This window comes from Oncorhynchus mykiss, chromosome 16, assembly GCF_013265735.2.
Source record: "Oncorhynchus mykiss isolate Arlee chromosome 16, USDA_OmykA_1.1, whole genome shotgun sequence".
Classification (NCBI taxonomy): Eukaryota; Metazoa; Chordata; class Actinopteri; order Salmoniformes; family Salmonidae; genus Oncorhynchus; species Oncorhynchus mykiss.
Window position 1 is genome coordinate 17148909 of NC_048580.1, and position 25109 is coordinate 17174017.

The 25109-nt window shown below is 43.0% G+C and overlaps 3 protein-coding genes across 7 annotated transcripts; 2 read left to right on the forward strand and 1 right to left on the reverse strand.

The window, feature by feature from the left end:
* Positions 1-469: 469 nt before the first annotated feature.
* Positions 470-2421, forward strand: crygmxl2 (crystallin, gamma MX, like 2). The gene is made up of 3 exons (XM_021567354.2): positions 470-619; positions 1424-1666; positions 2094-2421. The coding sequence occupies exons 1-3, from the start codon at positions 611-613 to the stop codon at positions 2367-2369; spliced, it is 528 nt and encodes a 175-aa protein (XP_021423029.1). The 5' UTR covers positions 470-610; the 3' UTR covers positions 2370-2421.
* Positions 2422-3228: 807 nt separating this feature from the next.
* On the forward strand, positions 3229-7791 carry LOC110491464 (gamma-crystallin M2). Of its 2 annotated transcripts, none has more exons than XM_021564934.2 (3): positions 3229-3337; positions 6596-6838; positions 7169-7791. In XM_021564934.2, the coding sequence occupies exons 1-3, from the start codon at positions 3329-3331 to the stop codon at positions 7442-7444; spliced, it is 528 nt and encodes a 175-aa protein (XP_021420609.1). In that variant the 5' UTR covers positions 3229-3328; the 3' UTR covers positions 7445-7791. The 2 variants fall into 2 exon arrangements, with proteins under 2 accessions (XP_021420609.1, XP_021420608.1); XM_021564933.2 differs by lacking the exon at positions 3229-3337 and adding an exon at positions 3404-3620.
* A 1614-nt stretch (positions 7792-9405) lies between these two features.
* On the reverse strand, positions 9406-25026 carry LOC110491465 (delta-1-pyrroline-5-carboxylate synthase). 4 transcript variants are annotated; one of them, XM_036946347.1, is made up of 18 exons: positions 24873-25026; positions 24554-24688; positions 23118-23269; positions 22797-22946; positions 22508-22612; positions 22250-22402; positions 21597-21687; positions 20914-21038; positions 18432-18576; positions 17673-17746; positions 16405-16504; positions 15940-16160; positions 14123-14260; positions 13698-13893; positions 12736-12857; positions 11560-11746; positions 10823-10918; positions 9406-10732 (listed from the first exon to the last, which is right to left on the reverse strand). In XM_036946347.1, exons 1-18 carry the CDS (start codon positions 24889-24891, stop codon positions 10527-10529), a joined length of 2415 nt encoding a protein of 804 aa, XP_036802242.1. In that variant the 5' UTR covers positions 24892-25026; the 3' UTR covers positions 9406-10526. The 4 variants fall into 4 exon arrangements, with proteins under 4 accessions (XP_036802242.1, XP_036802241.1, XP_036802240.1 ...); XM_036946346.1 differs by having other exon boundaries at positions 22244-22402; XM_036946345.1 differs by having other exon boundaries at positions 22196-22402.
* Between the last annotated feature and the right edge of the window lie 83 nt (positions 25027-25109).

The window sequence follows — 25109 nt, forward strand, 5'->3', positions numbered from 1 at the left end:
CATCAGAATCACTTACACACACACACACACACAGGTCTACGAAGGGAACACAACCACGATTCTGTGACCTGAGATCAGAGAGAGGGAAAATATGAACCCACACTGAAATAAACTATGATAATCCGTTTAACATTTTCATAACTTTTTCACATCAAATTTCAATCATTTTTTTTCACATCAACCCCAAGTAGTTGTAGAATATTTGACTTTGTTTCGTTTACTAGAGAGTGCACGAACAGTCTAACCTCCTGCAAACGTTAAAAGCTCGGTTGTTCACACTACATACAGTACCTAAAGGCCTTTTGTGTGATGTTTCAATGGGCGCATCACCATGTCATGGCTGAACAAGGGTCGGTGTAAAGAACACAGAATGAGGTAGGCATATGGGGTGGAGGGGGAGGTTTTGTATTTGTATAGGTAAACTCCAGCACTTGCGGGTAAAGAGTAGCCTATGGTTTCAGAGACAATTGGAATGGTCCCTGACGTCTAAAAAGGTCACTTCTAGTCACTACAATGTAGACACAGGTCTATTTTACTGTCAGTAGAAGAGTATAAAAAAGGGCCTGAGAGTCTGCTGAGGGCTACGGTGCAGACATCAAGCCCTCCAACCATGGGAAAGGTATGAGCTAACAGGTTTAGCTTACTTGTTCGATGATTGCTGATGTAATTAGGGAGATCACCAGATGCTATTAAGCTTAAGGTATTGGGAAGCTATTTGGCAAAGTAAGCTAGGCATACAATTTATGAAGCTATGTCAAAGACTTCAGTTGTAAAACTACACTGAGCAGGAATATGAACGCAACATGCAACAATTTCTAGAATTGTACTGAGTTACAGCTCATATAAGGAAAATCTGTCAATTGAAATAAATAAATTAGGCCCTAATCTATGGATTTCACATGACTGGGAATACAGATATGCATTTGAGTTGGTCACAGATACCAAAAAAAAAAAAATCGGGGTGTGGATCAGAAAATCAGTCAGTATCTGGGGTGACCACCATTTGTCTCATGCAGCGTTACACATCTCCTTAGAGTTGATCAGGCTGTTGATTGTGGGAGATATCTGGGGTGTGCAGCGACCCTTTACAGACCAAATCAAGCATACATAGGCTTAGGCAGAATGCTTCTTAAGCTTGACCTAGCTTGAGGGACCTAGCTTGTCGAGGGAGCTAGCTTGTCGAGGGACCTAGCTTGTCGAGGGAGCTAGCTTGTCGAGGGAGCTAGCTTGCCAAGGGAGCTAGCTTTGCCGAGGGAGCTAGCTTGTCGAGGGAGCTAGCTTGTCGAGGGAGCTAGCTTGTTGAGGATCAACACTACGTCCATGAGTACGGCTTTCAGTCAAAAGTCATTTTACTATCATCATCGCCGACTCAGTGTAAATTACTTTCCACATAAACTATTTTATACATTTCTGTTCTTTGTAGATAATCTTTTACGAAGGCCACAACTTCCAGGGTCGACACTATGAGTGCAACAGTGACTGTGCTGACACGTTCAGACACTTCAACTGCTGTAACTCTATCAGGGTGACCGGCGGTCACTGGGTGGCCTACGAGAAGCCCAACTTCAACGGCTACCAGTACATCCTGAACCAGGGAGAGTACCCTGACCACCACCACTGGATGGGCTTCAACAACTGCATCCGTTCCTGCCAGATGTTCCCCCCCGTAAGTCAGTCAAACTGATGGATAGGGTTACTCCTGCCACACATCAAACGGCACTTTAGAAATCAGCGTCAATCACCAGCCTTTTGATGTCATTTATAGATACAGAGAGGAGTCAAAGCATCAAAGTCCACAAGGAGATCCAGTCATTTTTTAAAGGAATAGGAACGCACCCCAAAGACTTACCTTCTTCATTTTCATTCTATTCATCATCACTCAGTGTTTTTGGCAGTATTATACTTCTGCTTTGAGAGGTTTCCTCATTTGACTGAATATCTATTTCTAAAGGAAGCAAGTCTCTGGTATTAATCGACGTGTAGAAATTCTTAGATCGCCCAGTGTATAAAACTACTGTGACCTCTGTGATCATTTCGCCCCTAATCACTTCTTGTCCTCCCTATTCCCTCCTCTCTGTCTCTTCTACCAACAGTACAGAGGAGCCTACAGAATGAGAATCTACAACAGGCCTGAGATGTCTGGTCACATGATGGAGTTCATGGACGACTGCCCCAACGTGTATGAGCGTTTCCGCCACCGTGACATCTTCTCCTCCAATGTCATGGAAGGCTACTGGGTGTTCTACGAGCACCCCAACTACAGGGGTCGTCAGTACTTCCTCCGCCCCGGGGAGTACAGGGCCTGCAACGACTGGGCCTGCCACAACCCCATGGTGGGCTCCTTCAGGAGAATGAGGAGTGGCCTGTAAGCTTCTCACATCTGGACTGTAACAAAGTGATTAAAGGTGCTGGTTTTTCAAATGTGGCTTCTCTGTGTGATTTTTTTTCCCCCATCTCAAATCAATGGCAAAACAATAGCAAAGCTTTTGTGTAAATAATTAAGTTCCAGCAATTAAGGGAAAGGGAAAGGGGGATACCTAGTCAGTTGTACAACGGAATGCCTTCAACTGAAATGTGTCTTCCGCATTTAACCCAACCCCTCTGAATTAGAGAGGTGCGGGGGGCTGCCTTAATCGACATCCACGTCTTCGGCGCCCGGGGGCATTAGTGTATGGTTATTAGACAGGAGAATTGCTGTGTACAGTATGTATACTATACCATAATCAACCCTAAAAGTTGTCTGCACCCTCGTTAATGATTTATCCAGCTGTATTTCTGTATTTTGAAAGTTATATATCTTGAAAACTTAATAGCTGAGTTTTTAAAGGCCCAAAGAGTTTGGTCTGCTTCCTGTTTTCATTTTTGCCAAGGAAAAAATATTGCTATACTGGTATGTCACAGCCTTAACATTAAGAATATTATTGATTAACTAACTGATTGAATGAATGACCTGCAAATCAGAAACTCATTGCAACAAGTTCAATTCATTATAAAGCTGTTAAGGATGGCTTAGTATTTTTCTCTCTCTCTGGTAGTCTGTCTATACATTGCTAGCCTCAATGCCAATAAAGGCAGAGGTTGCAACTCTTATTGTGTGACTTCGGAAAGTGCCGTTGTACAGTATTTCCCATAGAGATAGAGAGCTTTTGACCGAGACAAAGAGCTGCTGCTGTGGGCCAGCCCTATAGTTTTCTGTAGCCCGTAGAGCACATTGTGCTGACACGACAAAGCTTTGTGTCACATTTACAAAGGCCTGATCCCTGCAGGGTCTATAAAGAGGTCCAGTACCGCTCACTACCCGGTCCGGTCCGAACTAAACACAGTCACAATGAGCAAGGTAAGCATGAACACACCATGAGTTTCATGGGGAAATACAGGAAAGAGGCTCATTTAACAATTGTCTGTGATAAACCGTGATACATCTTTCGTATTTGGATTCACTGGATAGTATTATAAATAACGAAATAGCTTGCAATTTACCTAGAAATGATTGGCCAGTAATGATATTGGAGGGGGATTTTAGGAGATGGTGAATAGAACGCGTTAAAGGCTCAAAGCTAATGTGCAAGTATGAATGGACTGGACGGAGAGGAGGGCAGCACCAATGCATAGTCTCAAAGGTAGGTTCTTTTGGCAACACGGTGTATTTGTTATCTAAAGCAGGGGCATTGGAGCCTGCTGGTTTTCTATTCTACCTTATAATTAATTGGACACACCTGGTGTCCCAGGTCTAAATCAGTCCCTGATTAGAGGAGAACAATTTAAAAAATGCAGTGGAACTGGCCTTGAGCTCGAGTTGAGTTTGAGGGATCTAAAGGATTGTATTATTAAACAGACTAAATAAAAGTCCCCCACAAGTTGTTCCTTTTTTGCCCACATATGGCGCACGTGCAGGACTTTTATTTTGACATGAGGTAAGCAGAGAGGAAGTGGGTCTACAACAGACTCATGTATGAAAAGTCTGTTTAATAAGACGATCCTTTAAATATTTTTGTCTCAAATTCACTCTGTATTGGCCTAGGCCTAATACCCATCCATGACCAATCATCCTCTTCACTGCCTCAGCATACGACACCTTCTGTTCTACTCTCACCCTGGCAACCTCAACCTGTCTCTCTCGTACCGGGCACTTCTGATCCTCAGCAACATGGGCACACTCACAATTGACACAACACATTCCTTTGTCCCATGCCCTAAAGCAGGTATTCCCAAACTGTGGTATGCGCAATGCCGTAGGGGGTACGCCAAATATAAATGTGATTCACATTCTTCACATTTAAAAAAAATAAAAAAAGCCACGGGAGTTTTTTGAGCGAGAATTAAGACGACTTTCGAGTAGTAAGCAACAGATACCATTAATAAGAAGGGGCTAGATCGTCTTATATGGTGAGCTACCGAGTGGCTAAGACAGACAAGCCCCATACTATTGTGGAGGACTTAATTCTTCCTGTTGCCGTGGATATGGCTGGGACAATGCTGGGGGAAAAGGCCCAAAAACTATACAGACAATTCCTTCATCAAACAACACTTGACGCATCAATGACATGGCAGGAGATGTTTTGAAACAATTACTGCTTCGCATACAAGCCAGTGAAGTATATGTGTTACAGCTGGATGAGTCAACAGACGTGGCGGGCCTGGCACAGCTACTGATATATGTCCATACGTTTCTGGGGGGTCTGTTAAGGAAGACATCCTCTTCTGCAAACCACTGGAAACCAGGACAACAGGAGAGGATATTTTGAAAGTACTGGACAATTTTTGTGACATCAAATGGACTTTGATGGTCAAGATGTGTTGGTATCTATACTGATGGCGCAAAAGCCATGACATGGAGACAGTGGAGTGGTAACGCGTGCAAGCAGTTGCTCCAGACGCCACTTGGGTACACTGCAGCATCCACTGAGAGGCTCTTGCTGCCAAGGGAATGCCTGACAGCTAGAAAGACGTTTTGGACACTACAGTCAAAATGGTTAACTTTGTTAAAGCAAGGCCCCTGAACTCTTGTGTATTTTCTGCAGTATGCAATGATATGGGCAGCGACCATGTAACTCTTTTACAATGTACAGAAGTGCGCTGGTTATCATGGGGCAAAGTATTGACACTTTTTTTTTAAAATTGAGAGACAAGCTTAAAGTTTTCTTTACTGACCATCATTTTCACTTGTCTGACCACTTGCATGATGACGAGTTTCTCACACGACTGGCCTATCTGGGTGATGTTTTTTCTTGCCTGAGTGATCTGAATCTAGGATTACAGGGACTCTCTGTAACTATATTCAATGTGCGGGACACGATTGAGGCTATGATTAAGAAGTTGGAGCTCTTCTCTGTCTGCATTAACAAGGACAACACGCAGGTCTTTCCATTATTGTATGATTCTTTTGTGTGCAAATGAACTCAAGCTTACAGACAATGTCAAATGTGATATAGCGAAGCACTTGAGTGAGTTGGGTGCGCAATTATGCAGGTACTTTCCCGAAAAAGATAACACAAATAACTGGATTCTTTATTCCTTTCATGCCCTGCCACCAGTCCACTTACCGATATCTGAACAAGAGAGCCTCATCGAAATTGCAACAAGCGGTTCTGTGAAAATGTAATTTAATCAGAAGCCACTGCCAGGTTTCTGAGTATCCTGCCTTGGCAAATCGCGCTGTTAAGACAATGATGCCCTTTGCAACCACATACCTATGTGAAAGTGGATTTTCGGCCCTCACTAGCATGAAAACTAAATACAGGCACACACTGTGTGTGGAAAATGATTTAAGACTGAGACTCTCTCCAATACAACCCAACATTGCAGAGTTATGTGCATCCTTTCAAGCATACCCTTCTCATTAACCTGTGGTGAGTTATTCACCATTTTTGATCAACAAATAAAGTGTTATATGTAAGATGGCTGGTTGTGCCCTGGTCCTACAAGAGCTCTTTGTCACTTCCCATGAGCCGGGTTGTGACAAAAACTCACACTCATTCTTACGTTTAATAAATGTGTGTGTGGCAGGCTTACAATGATGGCAAAAAAACAACATTTGAGAGTGTGCTGACCTTAGTGCTAGAGGGGGTATGCAGCTGGAGGTTGAATATTTGACAGGGTACTGGACTATAAAAGGTGTAGGAACCACTGCCCTAAAGGATGTGCATGTACCTCAGTGCGGTTTCTGGGATGTGAAAATGAGCCGTGGATCATTTCTTATTGTTCCAATGACACTCTCTTCTTCGACACATGTACTAAAAGTATATATTATAGGTAGGCTTGGCCTATTTCAATTCCATGTCATAAATGGTGTACGTTGGATTGCAGTTCCTGATAATGAAAATGTAATTGTGTTTTTCATTCTGTGCTAGGTTATTTACATTTTTCAGAAGACAGCCAAAACTTTTCCCCAATATCTGTGTTATCATGTGTGCACCCACCCTTAGCGGTGTTGCCAACAACAGGATGCATCTGGCTTTCAGGGATACAGTTCCTTCAACCTAGCTTCCGCTGGAAAGCGGATGTGGAAACTCTGCTCGGGTGTTTCATTTACGTCTGCTACGTTAGCTTATCGTGTGTATCATTTTGATTTGAACTTTCCATCTCTCTTTTCTAGATTATATTCTACGAGGACAAGAACTTCCAGGGCCGTCATTATGAGTGCAGCAGCGACTTTGCTGAGATGCACAACCACTTCAGCCGCTGTAACTCCATAAAGGTGGACAATGGCTGCTGGGTGGCCTACGAGAAACCCAACTACACTGGCTACCAGTACATGCTGAACAAGGGCGAGTACCCCGACTACCAGCGTTGGGCTGGCTTCAACGACTGTATCCGCTCCTGCCGTATGGTGCCCCCTGTGAGTGTACCACATCGTGTGTCCTCAGTCCCACATTGTTTTCAGTCCCTTGAGCTGAGGGCTTCAGTGTCTACTGTTTTTTTTTCTTTCTTAGCATTTATTGTAATTACTTGGCTAGATTCTTACTGACATTTGGCTGAGGCTATGACAAATAGATTCACAAATGCCAACCAACACCTTTTTTTAACACGGTCAATTTCTTCTTCACAAATGTCATGGTTCAAGTTATATTTCATTCTCCTAATAGTACACTTACATTAACGCCTATATACTGTCTGTGTATCATTTAATATATCCATTGTCCATTTTGTCTGTCTTCTTCTTTCCCAGTATCGAGGAAACTACAGGATGAAGATCTACGGGCGCTCTGACTTCAGGGGTCAGAACATGGAGATGATGGAGGACTGCCCCGACCTGCACGAGAGCTTCCACAGCCGCGACATCTCCTCCGCCAACGTCATGGAGGGTTACTGGATCCTCCACGAGCACCCCCACTACAGGGGTCGTCAGTACTTCCTTCGCCCTGGCGAGTACAGGAGGCACAGCGAGTGGGGAAGCTCCAGCCCCACCATCGGCTCCCTGAGACGTGTCACAGAGACCCCCTGAAGGTCAATCGAGACCCCCCTCTTCCTCCCCTAATGCAGCCCAATTCTAAATTCTGTATTGAAGCCCTACCCTCTATTGCTAGCACTGTTTGACTATTGTGTGTCTACTGTGGTCATCTGACCCTGAAATCACATGAATGTGATTGGGGGTTTTGTTCCATTTGGTGTTGGGTCTTCGCTGCTTTGCTTAGACTGGGAAAGTAGACCTCGGTGCTCAGGCGATGCTCGTATGGTAACGGTGATGGTCTCTCTAGCTTTGGTTGCTGCAGAGCAAAATGATGTGCTTTGCCAGTCCCCAACCCCCTGTCCTATAGGAACCAAAATAAATGAAAAGTTGATAAAAGTCAACCAAGGAGCCTTTTGTTTTTATTAACTACTGTCATTATCAAAATAGGTTACGGGAACAGTCTTGTTTTGCGTACTTTTATTAAAGTTCATTATTTGGCATTTTAAACATAAGCCATGGAGTTGGATAGCCATAGACGCATACACATCAAGGTCCAACTCTGCAGACTGTTGTGACATCATCATCATCCCCCGATACACAAAGAAAAATGAACACGGAAACATTATTATTTGAAGCCGGTAATTAAAGAACAAAAAAAGGGTATCTGAGGATGGGCATGTAGGAGTCTTTATGAGATCACATGGTGCCGAGCAGGGGCTTTGGGTCCATGAAAGAAGCCCGTATTAGACCCACATCACAGGGCTAGCGCCAACTCAAAGGGGAAGAGTCAATGTGTCCTGGTACTAGCCCCGAGCATCAAGCTCTCTCAGAACAAAAAAACTAAACCAAGTCTGCTTCCCTGCTCATGCATTTTTCAGCAGCCAGTGTGATAAGGAACCCTTTCAGAAATAAACATCAATTATTGAAATTGTTAATTAGAAGCCCATAATTGGTGAAGATACACATGAATAAATAACTTTGACAATTAATTATTGATTAAAAAAATTGAAGCCCAGCTGGGAACACTTTTGAGTCTCTTTAGATCAAACAAAACAAAAAATATAAGTTTTGGCCTTGAGTAATGTTCAATTAAAGAACGGTCGACTTTGCTGTAAAAGTCCAGTGACCTGCCCTGCGTCCTCTGATATATGTGGACTCCAATCCCCACGGTCGTCAGTGAGTCAACAGGGTGAAACATGGGATCTGGCTCTGCCTAAACAGGGAAACGTTCCACAAAAGATTCACAGGGTGCTTGGCGTCTGTCGTAAATGGAAGTTAATGCAGGGGGTCCTGACATGATTCAAATCTAGTATCAACCATGTACGTTATGTTTGTGTGTCTCAGTATGTTTACCTCTGTACACGCTACATGCAGAGAACATGCATACTACAGCGCCCTACTTGGCCGGCCAAAAGCTGCATGATCCCTCATCAATAGACTATTCTAGAACAGCAAAATACCCATGTATCAGACTCTCTACCTCTGCAAGTCATTAATACAATACTTTCCATTACAAATATTAAGCTTCTTCCATAGAAGTACCAAAACAGTGAGATCTGACAATATCCTGTCTTTTCTTCATTTATTCTTCATCAATGTACCCTTTGGACTTGTGGAGGGCTGATTGAAGGGTAAGTAGTGCGTTTTGGAGGCTGAATTCTTTAGCTGAGAGAAGAAGAACCACAGAAGAGCATACTCTGTGATTCCATTATTAGTCTCAGTTCTCTCCCTCTTTCTTTTCATTTCTGATAGCTGGATAATTAAACCTCTGTAGTATTGTCTTCCATCTTCCATGCCCCACTTACGGAAAAGCCTTATTCCCAGATGAGAACCATTAAAAAGTCCCTTTTTTGACGTCTGTTTTCAGATCAGTATTCCTTCTTTGGTGCTAATTTGTTATTTGTGTTAGTAGAAAAGAGTGGTGGAAGGACAGAGACGAACATACATGTAAAGTCATTGGCATTCTTGAGTTATTCATCTCCTAATCAAAGGACCAGAGAAAAATGAAAATCCCATTGTTATTCACCAAAAACTTTTATTCTACAATATGGTCTACAAATTACAACAAAAAAAAACCAAAACTGATCTGTAGTGTGCGTCACTTGACATCAGATATAAAGCTCATAAGCTGGAATGTAACAGCAGCGCTGTATCTTAAGGCAGTAGTCCCCTGAAGGAGACGGAAAGCAGCTCTTGTATCTGACAGAGGCTCTGGGCACTGTAAAGTCGACGTAAATAGACCGTGTGGGAAAAAAAAAGCAAAAGCAGGAGAATAAAGCATTTGCATTCAAAAGGACATAAAAAGTTTTGAGGAAAAGAGGAAAAAAAAAAAAGGACGTGCTTTCTTATAGAATTAAATCTAACTTGAATGCTTATGAATAAGATTGGGTCAATAAATGTTTTATTCATCCATATCTATGACAAAACACATTTAAGGTTATTAAATATTGTTTATCCAATGGTTCATCACTGGTCATTTAACTGCATATAAATAAGGATTGTGTTGGTAGAACTGCAAAACGATGCAGTATTAATGTTAATAGCAATTCATACAATTTGTGGCCTTGAGGACCTACAATTCAAGCCCAATTTAAATGACACACCAGTAACTTTCCTAACTTAGGTTGAGCTTTAAACCTAGCATCAACACTGTTTGGTTGTGCATTCATATCACCGAACCAATACTTTGAGGGTAAGGGTCTCATCTGATAGAGCACAGCACAACAGACCAATCAATAGGAACTAAAACCAAGAGGGGAGCCTCTTGATAGAGATAATAACACAGATGTAAACTAGCTTAAGCAAAAATTCCCTTTAAGTGTGGGTCCTGGAGAGCATATTTACCAAACTCATCACTACTGCGCATAAGATCTAGACCAATTCATGTCTAGACCAATGGTGTGAGACCTTCTACAGTCTAACAGGGTCAATGTAACCAATCATGAGTTGATTCACTGAATACTGAGTGAGCTAATCACTGCAATAAAACTTTTGAGAGCTGGTGTAGAATTAATGAAACTCTGATCCAGATCGAATGAATATGACAATGGGATTGTTTCTTTGGTACCAGGGGAAAGCTTTTCTCTCATGAAGTGGTTAAGTGTGTTTAGGTGTGTCTCTAGTTGGAGATCCTCTGTCATTCCTCACTCTGGGCAGCTATCTGTCTGGGCTGTGGCTGTGTGACTGGCAAATTCTCGTGGAGGTACTCCATGGTGCCCTGTTCAGAGAAGTCTGCAGCAGTGTGGCCGTCTCCTCTCAGGACCCACTTAGTGGTGAGGAGACCCTCCAGGCCCACGGGGCCCCGGGCATGGATACGAGCTGTGCTGATGCCCACCTCAGCACCTAGAGGAAGGAGGGAGACAGAATGAGTGAGTGAGTAGGGTAGTTGAACAGTAAGTGAGGTGATAAAAAAAGTAAATAATGAATGCATACCCAGTCCGAAGCGGTATCCGTCTGCGAATCGCGAACTGACGTTCCAGAACACACAAGCACTGTCCAGCTGCTGCAGGAACCGCTCCGCTGTGTCCTCTGTAAGAATCATCATCATCATCCTCATCATCACAACAACTACCATCATCTTCATAGTCAAGTACCATCATTGTCACTGTCATCATCATTATACATCAACATCTCTCTTCAGCTGTATACAGTACATTTCTTCTATTACACAAAATGGAGAAATCAATGTGGTTCTACGTGTTGTACAATCTGTGGCCACTAGATGGTAGAACTGAGGCATAAATGCTCTGTCTGAAGGGAACCGACTAAAAAAACATCTATAACCCAACCTATATTGGATATTGTCAGCAAAGTACTCAATCAAAATGAATTATCAAACTTGAGGGGACATTAACATTTAAGATGACGATAAATCATATAACTAAATATAAATTAATAACACTGTTCCCTTAGCAAAACCTGTTCTACATTCAAATCAGTTCTGTCCCCTTCAAAGTAGTCTCATAGGGAGGTTGTACACTGAGGCAAAAAGTCCTGTCATCACTTTGAGAAAGAAGTGGTAGGAAGATTGAAGGACAGGTCTCTCTTGAAAGAGAGATGTGGTCTCTCTCACCCAGACTAATCTGGGTGAATCAACGTGATAAAAAAAAAATGTAAAAAGATGAAAAAAAGAAACGTCTCACAACAATTACATAGACAGACAGCCCTACCGTTTTCAGTCACAATGACGTCGGTGTGGGAGCTGCCATATCTGTGGATATGGTCTATCGCTTCCTGCATACTGTCCACCACCTCGATGCAGCACTCCAGATCCCCGTACTCTGTCCTCAGAGACTTGACCTCTGATGGGCTGAAGGTCAGGTTGGAGGCAAACCTGGGGCCAGCGTGAATCTTCACCTAGTGGGGGTCACACATGGGAGGGGTCATCATTACATAAAACGAGCGGTCAATTAATCAATCAATCGGGGAGTTAAGATTGACTGATTGCTAAACTGGTTGAGTCAGACAACTTGCTTGGCTCTAGGGTTACAAAGGGAGGGTATATTACCAGTAACTTTCAAAGTTTACCAGTAAACTGCTGGAACTTTTTTGAAACATTCAAGGATTTGATGGAATTTTCCTAACATGTAAAATATATAAAACTAATAAAATAAGATTATTCCATTTTTTTCCCCTAAATAGAATAACATAGCTGTTCAACATTATCCTAAATATAGCCCATCAACTTTAATACGAGTGTTTCAGCATGGAATGTTCTTTATATGTTTTTACACACATGCATTTATTTTACTATGTCAATATGTCTTACATTACACCAAACTGGTGGCAGTTGTGAAAAAAAGACAGTAGGTTGAAGAGTTGCAGAAATAATTCCAAATTATGTCATTGTTGATTAGATAAATTGTTCCTGTAAAAAAAATATATATATATTTAAAGTTGAAGTATAAAAGACCAAAGTTTCCATAGAGTGCAATAGATTGATCTGCTATTGTGAAACACAACCTAACTTTTAGTGATACTTGGTAGTCTTGTCTTCTTATTATGGTTATCATCAACTGCATAGTAAGCTGTTAAGTGTTCATTTTTGTGAATTTGGTTTTAGGAGCATAAATCATCAACAATGAGACATGATTAATGTGGTTAATCAGCACGTGTAAACCCATCCACCTCACCCCAACACCAAGGAAAGAAAAGGAATATTTGATAATGAGTTGTAGTAAAATGTAACAAACCACATCACCAAACAACCAGTCAGTTAGTCATGATCTTATTTAACCAAGCCTTTGAGTGTTTTCAACCTGTATTTTAGTTGGAGAAAATGAGAATAATATCACTTTATGTCAGTGTGTCTGTACCTGTGTATTTGTTTGTGTGTGTGGTCTTACCTGTTCGGTGCGGAGCATGTCTATGATCTGGTCAAACAGAGGAGTCCTGAGTATGTCCCTGTGAACCAACAGTGTTTCCATAGCATTGCAGGCCGCAGGATAGTCACATTTAGAGTCTCTGACTGGAGAGAGAAAATGTCAATCAATCACTTCCTTCTCCTTCATTGGTAGTAAAACAACCATTCAATTATGTGGGCGTGTCTGTGTCAGACCTGGGTTTAAATACCAGTTAAAAGGTAGTTCAATTACTTTCAAATACATTACATTAAGTATTTAGATATTTTTTCTTAGAAAATACATCAGGTAGTTTAATATTTGGAAAGGTATTGGCATCTCTTTGAAAATACAGACAGGTGTCACGACTTCCGCCGAAGTTGGTCCCTCTCCTTGTTCGGGCGGCATTCGGCGGTCGATGTCACCGGTTTTCTAGCCGCCACCGATCCACTTTCATTTTCCATTTGTTTTGTCTTCATTGTACACACCTGGTTTCCATTCCCATAATTATGTTCCTTATTTAACCCTCTGGTTCCCCCCATGGTTTTGTGCATGTTTGTTCTGTGTTAAGTGGTCGCTTATATTTGTGAGCTGGTATATTTTCCCTGCGTGGAATATTTTGCTGTTTTGTTGAGTAAAGTCCTCATTCTCTGTGTCCTGCGCCTGACTCCGTCCCACCTGCTGCACATTGACTCTTAACAACAAGTATATTTTCTAATACAAATATTTAAATACTCCCATACATTTGAACCAGGTCTGTTTAGTCATAGGGATACTTGAAATATACTCAAAAACAGTTTCAAATAGTATTTTTTTAAATACTTCGAAGTGGTAGCTGATTTGGCTACTTTATTTGAAAATACTAAAATACGCAGAAAATATATGTTTTTAAAATACAAATAATTAAATAAGCATGTATTCGAATCCAGGTCTGGCATATGTGCGTCTGTGTGTGTTGTCCCACTGACCGATCTTGATGGCCTTGTCGATGGCGGCCTCCGAGTCGATGTAGACGTGGCAGATGCCTTCACTGTGGCCCAGAACTGGGATGCCCTTGGCTGCGCTCTGAATGTTCTTGACCAGCTGGGATGAGCCTCGCGGGATGATCAGGTCTATCATCTCATCTAGTCTACACAGGTCCTCCACCTCCTCACGGGTACTCACCTGGAACACACATAGAATATGTACACACAGTTACACACACAAAATGTGTATGCATTCCAGAATCACTCACCTTAGTAAATGAGGAATGAAAGGTTGCTTTTGCATGATGTCTGATTGTATTTACTACCGGCAGAATAACACAGAACTCAGATTTTAGCAAAGATTATGTTATTTAAATAACTTCCATGCTGTTTTTCTTAAATGGGATGTTTTTCCAGCTGAAACTTACCAGCTGTACAGCCTCTTTGACCCAGTGGATATCCAGTGCTTCCTGGGTCAGCTCAAGTAAGATGCGGTTGGTGTTGGCTGCTTCCTTGCCCCCCTTCGCCAGCAGAGCATTCCCGCTGGCTATGGCTAAAGCTGATACCTACACGCAAATGAGAGCAACAGCCTTTTAGCCACAGAATTACAGTAACAGTCAAAAGTTTGGACACACCTACTCATTCAAGAGTTTCTTTATTTGTACTGTTTTCAACATTGTAGAATAACAGCGAAGACATCAAAACTATGAAATAACACACATGGAATCATGTAGTAACCAAAAAAGTGTTAAACAAATCTAAATGTATTCTATAATTGAGATTCTTCAAAGTAGCCACCCTTTGCCTTGTTGACAGCTTTGCACACACTTGGCATTCTCTCAACCAGCTTCATGAGGTAGTCACCTGGAATACATTTCAATTAGCAGGTGTGCCTTGTTAAAAGTTAATTTGTGGAATTTATTTCCTTCTTAAATGCGTTTGAGCCAATCAGTTGTGTTGTGACAAGGTAGGGGTGGTATACAGAAGATAGCCCTATTTGGTAAAATACCAAGTCCATATAATGGCAAGAACAGCTCAAATAAGCAAAGACAAATGGCAGTCCATCATTACTTTAAGACATGAAGGTCAGTCAATCTGGAAAATGTCAAGAACTATAAATGTTCTTCAAGTGCAGTCGCAAAAACCATCAAGCGCTATGATGAAACTGTCTCTCATGAGGACCACCACAGGAAAGGAAGTCCCAGAGTTTCCTCTGCTGCAGAGGATAAATTCACAAGATTACCAGCCTCAGAATTTGCAGCCCAAATAAATGCTTCACGGTGTTCAAGTAATAGACACATCTCAATGTCAACTGTTCAGATGAGACTGCGTGAATCAGGCCTTCATGGTTGAATTGCTGCAGAGAAACCACTACTAAAGGACACCAATAATAAGAAGAGACTTGCTTGGGCCAAGAAACACAAGCAATAGACATTAGACCGGTGGAAATCTGTCCTTTGGTCTGATGAGTTCAAATTTGATATTTTTGGTTCCAAACGCCGTGTCTTTGTGAGCCGCAGAGTAAGTGAACGGTTGATCTCTGCATGTGTGGTTCCCACCGTGAAACATGGAGGAGGTGTGATGGTGACCAGCATGACTACCACAGCATTCTGCACCCATCTGGTTTGCGCTTAATGGGACTATCATTTGTTTTTCAACAGGACAATGACCCAACACACCTCCAGGCTGTGTAAGGGCTATTTGACCAAGAAGGAGAGTGATGGAGTGCTGCATCAGATGACCTGGCCTCCACAATCACCTGACCTCAACCCAATTGAGATGGCTTGGGATGAGTTGAACCGCAGAGTGAAGGAAAAGCAGCCAACACGTGCTCAGCATATGTCGGAACTCCTTCAAGCCTGTTGGAAAAGCATTCCAGGTGAAGCTGGTTGAGAGAATGCCAAGAGTGTGCAAAGCTGTCATTAAGGCAAAGAAAGGGTGGCTATTTCGAAGAATCTAAAATATATTTTGATTTGTTTAACACTTTTTTGGTTACTACATGATTCCAAGTGTTATTTCATAGTTTTGATATCTTCACTATTATTCTACAATGTAGAAAATAGCAAAACTAAAGAAAAACCCTTAGTAGGTGTGTAAAAAACGTTCACAGGTACTGAACATATAGCATGACCCCCAGCACGAACACCCCATCTTACCAAAAAAGGATCAGCAGTGCACAAACAGAACCCCAAACTCTCTCTCAAACACAGATGAGCCCAAACACACAGAAACGCACACAAATTACCTGTGGCAAGCAGTCGGGGCGGGCCTCGAAGATGACCAGCAGTACTCCTATGGGCACAGTGATCTGCTCTAGCTCTAAATTGTGGGCTACTCTGGTCCTACGCAGCACTCTGCCCACGCTGTCCCGAGAGGCCAGGGCTATCTGTCTCAGGCCTATAGCCAGGCTATTCAGCTTGGCCGGGGACAGGCTCAGACGGTTCAGCAAGGCTGACGACAACTGACCTGATAGGGGATGGAGACCACAAAGAATCCAATCCAGCAGAAAACACCGGACGATCACTTTGACTACTCAGTTAGAGCAGCTCGTATATACAGAACGTTTAAATGCAACCACACCCTCTAATTATCCACATCCTCACATAGTCACACAATGGGATGTTGTCAAGTAAATGTCCCTACAAGTATGAGCTGGTTTAACAAATACCATGAACCCATTCAGAGAGATAGACAAGATAGGAATAGTTACCTGCATTGACTGCTATGTCCATGTCCATCTTGTTAGCAGCAAGGATCTCCTCCTTCTTCTCAACCAGCAGGTTTGCCAGGTGACGGATGATCTCACCTCTCTGGGGTGGAGACAATTCAATAAAATTAAACAAACCGCAGTAAGAATAGTGCTACTGACACGCCTGGGATCAGGTATACTGTATACTGTAGAACTGTGTATGAGGGTCTGACTGTATACTGTAGAACTGTGTATGAGGGTCTGACTGTATACTGTAGAACTGTGTATGAGGGTCTGACTGTATACTGTAGAACTGTGTATGAGGGTCTGACTGTATACTGTAGAACTGTGTATGAGGGCCTGACTGTATACTGTAGAACTGTGTATGAGGGTCTGACTGTATACTGTAGAACTGTGTATGAGGGTCTGACTGTATACTGTAGAACTGTGTATGAGGGTCTGACTGTATACTGTAGAACTGTGTATGAGGGTCTGACTGTATACTGTAGAACTGTGTATGAGGGTCTGACTGTATACTGTAGAACTGTGTATGAGGGTCTGACTGTATACTGTAGAACTGTGTATAAGGGTCTGACTGTATACTGTAGAACTGTGTATGAGGGCCTGACTGTATACTGTAGAACTGTGTATGAGGGTCTGACTGTATACTGTAGAACTGTGTATGAGGGTCTGACTGTATACTGTAGAACTGTGTATGAGGGTCTGACTGTATACTGTAGAACTGTGTATGAGGGTCTGACTGTATACTGTAGAACTGTGTATAAGGGTCTGACTGTATACTGTAGAACTGTGTATGAGGGCCTGACTGTATACTGTAGAACTGTGTATGAGGGTCTGACTGTATACTGTAGAACTGTGTATGAGGGTCTGACTGTATACTGTAGAACTGTGTATGAGGGTCTGACTGTATACTGTAGAACTGTGTATAAGGGTCTGACTGTATACTGTAGAACTGTGTATGAGGGCCTGACTGTATACTGTAGAACTGTGTATGAGGGTCTGACTGTATACTGTAGAACTGTGTATGAGGGTCTGACTGTATACTGTAGAACTGTGTATGAGGGTCTGACTGTATACTGTAGAACTGTGTATGAGGGTCTGACTGTATACTGTAGAACTGTGTATAAGGGTCTGACTGTATACTGTAGAACTGCGTATAAGGGTCTGACTGTATACTGTAGAACTGTGTATGAGGGTCTGACTGTATACTGTAGAACTATGTATGAGGGTCTGACTGTATACTCTAGAACTGTGTATGAGGGTCTGACCTGTTCTGGATGAAGGGCTGCCAGGGTCCTGCCAGAGTTCCGGGCCATCTCAGTCTGCTGCTCCACGGTGGGGCCTGGAGATAGACACTACAGTGATGAACACAGGCAACACAAACCAACAACAAAAGGGACCAACATTCGCATGCATCATCATAACCATAGTCACGTGTAGCCATAGTCTGGATAATGTCGTGCTAGCCCAAACGACTAGAACGGTCGGCTGGATTCCAGAGGATCGGCTACATTTTGATTGGATGTTACATTTCAAGAACCCTCCCCGCACATGCCCATAGAAGGGCAGCACGTGTGTTATGTTCGTCACTGTTTTCCGAGTCGATGAAGGCAATGCAACTCTTCTGCTTGATCACTCAACAGACATCAACATATTTCGATGGGGTTTTAATCTGCGATTTCCCAGCCATCTTCACACACTTTTGAGCTCCACTCAAGCAAGGCATTTGATTGGTTTGACGTGTTGCGAGGCGTCACTGGTTTCCACCCCTTTGTAGCTACTTTCTGCCATAGACTTCACCAGGCTTTACCGATTAGGGAAGCCTGGTTCTCGATGAGGCTACGGTGACCATAATTATCATCATCATTTAGAATAACAAACATCTTCTTCATCATAAGAACCACCATACTCATCATTGTGATCCTCACCATAATCACTATGCTCATTGTTGTCATGGTGATCATCATCAATCTAATAACCTTCATCATCAGTGTCTGTCACACAGAGATGACCCGGGGTGAACTCACCGGCAGGTTTGACCTCGGAGAAGAAGGTGCCCACTTTCTTGCCCTCCACGATGTCAGTGATGACGTGGCCCGTCACCTTGGGGTGGGTGCCGTTGGCAATGACTACCGACGTGCCCCCCTGTAGGGCCCACAGGGCCGCCTTTACCTGGAAGTAGAGGGGGGGAACACTTTGACAATTTTCTATTCCCCACTTGTTTCTCAAGTAAAGATTTGGCCCCCAATGTAAAGACTTGATTAACAGTGGGTTGAAGCCAAATCTCAGTCTGACACACATTGACTTCAGAAGACTTTCACAAAACCTTATTACAGAGATGTAGACCTAGACACTCTGTAGTCCTCCACTCTTACATGTTTTGATCGACACACTTTCCTATTCTAATCTTCAGTTAACTGCAAAAATAATGGTAACACTTTAGTAAATGATGGATACAAAGTATATTGAAAACAGGTGCTTCCATAAAGGTGTGATTCCTGGGTTAATTAAGCAATTGACATCCCATCATGCTTAGGGTCAATGTATCAAAATGCTGGGCAAGCCACTATTTTGGCTACCATGGCTATCAATGCCCCTATCCACAGGGCACGAGGGGGTCACTGAATGGGTTGATGAGCATGAAAACGATGTAAACCATATGTCATGACCGTCTAAGTCATCAGATCTCAACCCAATTGAACACTTGTGGAAGATTCGGGAGCAGCGCCTGAGGCAGTGTTTTCCACCATCATCAACAAAACACAAAATGATGGAATTATGGACTTAGCATAGATTCTACAAGTTCCATAATAAGGTGCTTGAAGCTGTTCTGGTGGCTCGTTGGTGTTTCTGGTGGCTCCTTGGTGTTTCTGGTGGCTCCTTGGTGTTTCTGGTGGCTCCTTGGTGTTTCTGGTGGCTCCTTGGTGTTTCTGGTGGCTCCTTGGTGTTTCTGGTGGCTCCTTGGTGTTTCTGGTGGCTCCTTGGTGTTTCTGGTGGCTCCTTGGTGTTTCTGGTGGCTCCTTGGTGTTTCTGGTGGCTCCTTGGTGTTTCTTTTATTTATAAGGCTACGTATGTTTGCGCACATGGAATTCAGTGATTTATGTTTACTATAGGTTAATGAGGCAATACAAATATGATGTCATGTCTTTACTATCATTAAATTAAGACTTCGTTTTTATCAGATGACTCTCTGTAATTATTATGCAAATTAAACTGATTAATCATGTAACTGTAATTAACTAGGAAGTCAAGAGCACCAAGGAAACTATTCAGATTACAAAGTTATAATTTTCCTAATATAACTTTTCAGATATTTTCATATCTGATTAATAGTCTTCTGATTAATGAATTCTTCTTTACCTCACGTTAGTCTCATTCCAAACGTCGTAAATTGTTGATTATCTGCACGAACCCAGTCTTCACTATGAGTCATCCATACATCAATTGTCTTAAAATCATTTATTTACTAACTAAGTAATATACAGAAATGCATAAACAAACAGTAGATAGTTACAAGGAAATTATAATGGAGTTTCCCCAGTGGGATAAACCGGCATCGCGGCTGAGTCAAGACAACGCACAGTTGATAATTATAACAATTGAAATGCTAATCCTTTGCACATGAATGCTCACTCATTCGGGAACAATTGCAATCAATATATATATTTACGCTCAGTGTGTCGTCGGGGTCACTGTTTAAAAGTTTGTTTCTGTTGGAGAGTTTGTCCGCCCTCTCTGTCGTGGTTAGAATGGATAGTTATGAGTGACATTCATTCATGTCGTTATGGATAGATATTTCGGCGGTTGTCGGTCTTCGCGTTCAATGATACCGAATTCCTAGCTGCAGACTAGTAATTAATATAGTTAATACAGACTAGTAATTAATATCAAATACTTCTTATTCTGTCGGTATCGATAGTCTAAGAGTTTAACCACATGGGATGGTTAAAGGATTCAGCAGTCTGGTCTCAAACCTTGGCCCTCTCGTTATTGAGGTAAGCTGGCCTGCAACCTTTGTCCTCTCGTAATTGAGAGCAATATGGTCTGGTGATAGAAAACCCAGGTGGGGTTTTATTCGGAACATCGAAAAGGGCTGTCTCAACATTATCATCCTCACTCAATCATCTTATACAAGAATTAGATGTAAACCTCATATCTGAGGCTATTATATAAACAGCGTTATATAATCTTTTATACCTTCTCAGGAACATAAATGTTGTTCAGACCTGTGAAGTGGAAGAAATTCCTTTGTTCTCTATGAAAATTCACTGTCTCTATACTGTGGCCTTGAGGAGATAATCTCCTCCAGGAATGCATGACCTCTCTCTGACCACAGCAGCCTGGGTGTAGGAGACAGGGAGAGGGGGATGGGGCTTGCTGTACCTAAAGAGGGCAACGTCATGACAATGACTAAAATGAAAGGGTATTTAGTTGACTAAAATGGCCCACTATTTTCATCATTTTGAGAACAACTAGACTAAATCTAAACATTGACATCTGTGTACATACCTTGGCCTCCATGCCTCCTATCCCCACCCTGGATTTTGTGCCGTAGGTGATCGACAGCTGGTCACCAGGGTAGAAGATGTCAATGAGTTTGGCGTCATCTGTTCCAGGAGGGCTGTCGTACAGACCTACGAGAGATGGGAGGTAACTATGGTTACGTGATTGTTTACTTGCACAAAGATTACCTTCCAGTCCAATCCATCAGTGATATTTCCAAATACAACCAGGGTTGTGTTAATTAGGGCACGCAACGGAAAACGTTTTAAAACATTTTGCAATGGAAAATGTGTGTTTCCTATTGTACAAGTCCAGGTGGTCACTTCCTGTTTCAGTCTGTTTTCTTCCATTCTGTGCCTGACAAACACAACCCAAAATACCTGTAGTTCTCCCTCTTACATGAATTCTCCTAAATGAGCGTGTGTGGTTTTGACCCAGAGTGCTGGCAGATGGCGTGCTGCCTAACGGCAGGTAGCCTAGTGGTTAGAGCTTTGGGCCATTAACCAAAAGGTTGCTAGATCGAATCCCCGAGCTGATAAGGTAAAAATCTGTTGTTCTGCCCCTGAACACGGCAGTTAACACACTGTTTCTAGGCCGTCATTGTAAATAAGAATTTGTTCTTAACCGACTTGCCAAGTTAAATAAAATGTTAAAAAAATAATAAATGTGTTGCTGTGTTAGCAGTGTACCTTCTACGTCAGAGAGAGCAATGAGGAGGTCTGCCTTCATCTCCACGGCCAGGCGTGCCGCCAGGCTGTCATTGTCCTTTATACTGATGACCTGCAGGGGAGGGAAAAAATGAGTTTATTGGGTCAAGGGTCAATGACCAGACTGTTTCTGATGTTTGTTATCCGTTGAAATTGAGGTCAGTGTATAAGAAAATACATCATTGAAATCGAAGCATTTCATGTTAAGCTATCGTTGATATTAGCTTGTCTACTGTGTGGTTTAGCAAAGCCACTGATACTACAATGTTTAGTCGTTTATTACTAGTAGTAGTGCGTTTTCAGCAGCAGAAGAACTTGTTAGTTCCGCCTGGGCTTGTGAACGGAGTATAGAAACGTGCTTCTACCTCCATTAGTCACCCCCAGACAGCCACACTTCTAGGCCCAGTCCGCCACCATCCAGAAGGTGTGCATGCACCCCTCCCATCTCCTCTAACCCTCCCTGCATGCACATCTTTTTGGGGGAAAGGAGGGGTAGCGGGCGGGTAGAGCGAGGTGAGGCGGTGAAACATAATAGCTGTATGCTAGTATGCTAGCAGCTAACACTACTCCGCTATACACACCTCTCGCCCCTGTTCTTGCCCCTCCGTTCCCCCCGTGCCCTTACCCACGTTTACCCCCTGGAGGTCGCTGTTGGGCTCGGGCGGGGGCACCACGGCATCGTTGGTGTTGATAATGGGTACGATGTTCATGCGAAGCAGCTCCTGCAGCGTGCTGTTCAGGTTCCACCGCTTCTGGTCGTCATGGAAGTCCAGGTTGGTGACCAGGACCTGGGATTACATCAGAGCAAATCCTGTTTCGATAAAACTTTATTGAGAGGTAATTGTGCTGGGTAACACAGTGTGATTTCAAATACATAGAGATAGCGTAGGTACCTGTGCAGTGCATGTGCTGTACTGGGTGAACATGGCCTCATACAGGGCCATCAGACCACTCTGTCCGGCTGCCGCACAGGCCCGCGCCTCGAAAACTGGTACTGACTGAAACCGACAGAGAGAGAGAGAGAGAGAGAGAAAGAGAGAAAGATTGAGAGAGGGAGGAATGTTTTGAGTTGATTTTATAATAAGTGATATCACCATGTTTTTTTTTGCAGGTTGTATAAGACCTGGACTCATCATGTCTTTGCGCTGGTAAGGTTCTATAAGAACTGGACTGTTGTCTCACCATGTCTTTGATCTGGTTCTGTCCAGAGTGCAGGGCCTGTCTGACACTCTGGGACAGCAGGATCTCGTGCCTCAGTCTCTGCTTCCCGAAGGCCACCGCTCCACTGGTGACGATCATCATCTCTCTCCCCTGGTTCTGTAGCATGGCCACCTGCAACACAACACAACAAACTTTCTACCTCATTGAGCCACATCTAAAGCCTTTTAAGTATTCTTGCAACAATGAATCAACTACAATAAGCAGACAGTTGTTAAAAACACAAGCTTCAAGACATCTTGTGTGGAGGTCTTGTTATCCCGTCAGCCTTATGACCTTCCTCACCTGCTCTACTACCGAGGCCAGCCTGCCCAGCGCCAGGCCGCACTCATCACCCCGGGTGACTACGGCGCTGCCCAGCTTGACCACAATCCTCTTGGCCTTGCGGAGCTCCCCGCGGTGGGTGAAGGAGTTACTTTTGGCACGCGCCAGACCCACTGTGAGAAAGAATACACAATTTGGTGCTTTATAGTGTGAGTCTGAAGTGGAGCCGGGCGATATGGACAAAAATCTATATTGCGCTAAATTACCTGAATTGATGCGATAACGATAAATAGAACGACCATTTACAACATGAATGTGCACCACAGTTGTTTTTCTGATGATCCTTTAAACTACTACTACTAGTTTGATGGTGGTAGCCATCAATTGTCCCGTTAACAATCACGCAGCAAACGTATGACATTTTCAAACGTCACATTTCTCTAGTATAGGCTACTTATCGCAATGAACGACATCAGCAGAATGCTTACGATAAATGATTGGTATGGTCGCTGTCGAGCATTTCTGGTTTATCGTCCCAGCTCTAGTCGGAAGCCCTGTTCAAATGCTTTATACATGTATATTGCCTCCCTCCCTTATTTGGATGAAAGATGAATTAAAGCAAAGCCTAAATGGAGGAAGGAAGATATCAGATAACAGATCAGCTTCATGCACATTTCACATATGCTTACATTGTGCTGTGCACACACACCATGTTAGCTTGAGACAATGTTCATAAACACTGTGCCTAACCAGCACACAACAGTACATCTCCTACCAGTAAGTGTGTGTGCTGGGTTCTGTTTTGGTCCATCACTGATTATATAAAGTGTTAGGCTAAGAGCAGCCAGGAACCCCCTTCACCTCCCCCCCCTCCTAAATTCCCTGGTATCCATGGAGATGGAAAATGACAGGGTGCAAACTGCCACATCAGCATGGCAACCTCCAAAAGCCAGCGCTGACTGCACACATCTCTCCACTAAAGAGCAGCCAACCGCATGAGCGAGACAGGGAGAGAGGGAGATAGAAACAGAGATGGGAGCAGAAAAAGACTGGGGTGCAGGGGTGAGGGGTAATAACAGAATCAGAGAGATAGATTGAGATGGACAAAAATGGATAGGCCTCCGTTATCTTAAAGCTATCAATCTCATGTTAAGAGTGGCCCAGGAGGATAAACAAGTATACACAAGTATGCAAGATGATATCATTGAATGATCTGGACTTGATGAATTTAGGGAACTAGGCTATCCTTCTTGCTTGGGGAAATTATCATGTTATTACTAAAAACTCAAGCTACTGAAATCATTGAAATTGTAATTACTGGAACAATAGCCTAGTATTTTCAACATTTATCCTACAGAGACATCTATACATCTCTTCAATTACTGATGCACGTAGGCCTGCCTATATTATGTGTGCGGGTATGTGAATGTATGTATACGTTTGACCCTCCCACTTGCCTTGTGTCAGTGCTTTGGCTAGACGAGGGAAGATGGTGGTGCGTTGAGTCCTGGGGCTCGGAGGGAGCCCGGCACGAAGAGACAGCCTCTGTAACAGCATGGTCAACTGACCCGAACTTTCAGCCGCTACAACAGCTAGAGGAGAGAGGTACATTAAATCACTGTCAAATCTTCAATGTTCTATCTCCCTTTTCATTTCTTGAACTTGCAGAATTCACATCACAGCTAAACACTTAAAAAAAGTCACAGAAGTTAGTATTCCACGTTTTATTGAATGACATAGTCTTTCGGCACTTGGATAAAGGAAAGAAAAACTCACGGTGATACCTGCTTAGCATCCAAGTCCTGTTTGTGTCTGTTATCCAGCCACGTCTATCAAGCCCATCTCCTTTGAAATGGGCTACTGTCCAACATTCCAGACAGTAAAAACAAGAACTGCCCTCAACCAATGGCAGAGTCGAAGCCGGCCTAAATCACAGAAACTCCTCCCCCTCATGTGTTTATATGAGGTAGCTGATGAAACTGTCCCTACTTGCAGGATCACTTATTACGTGCC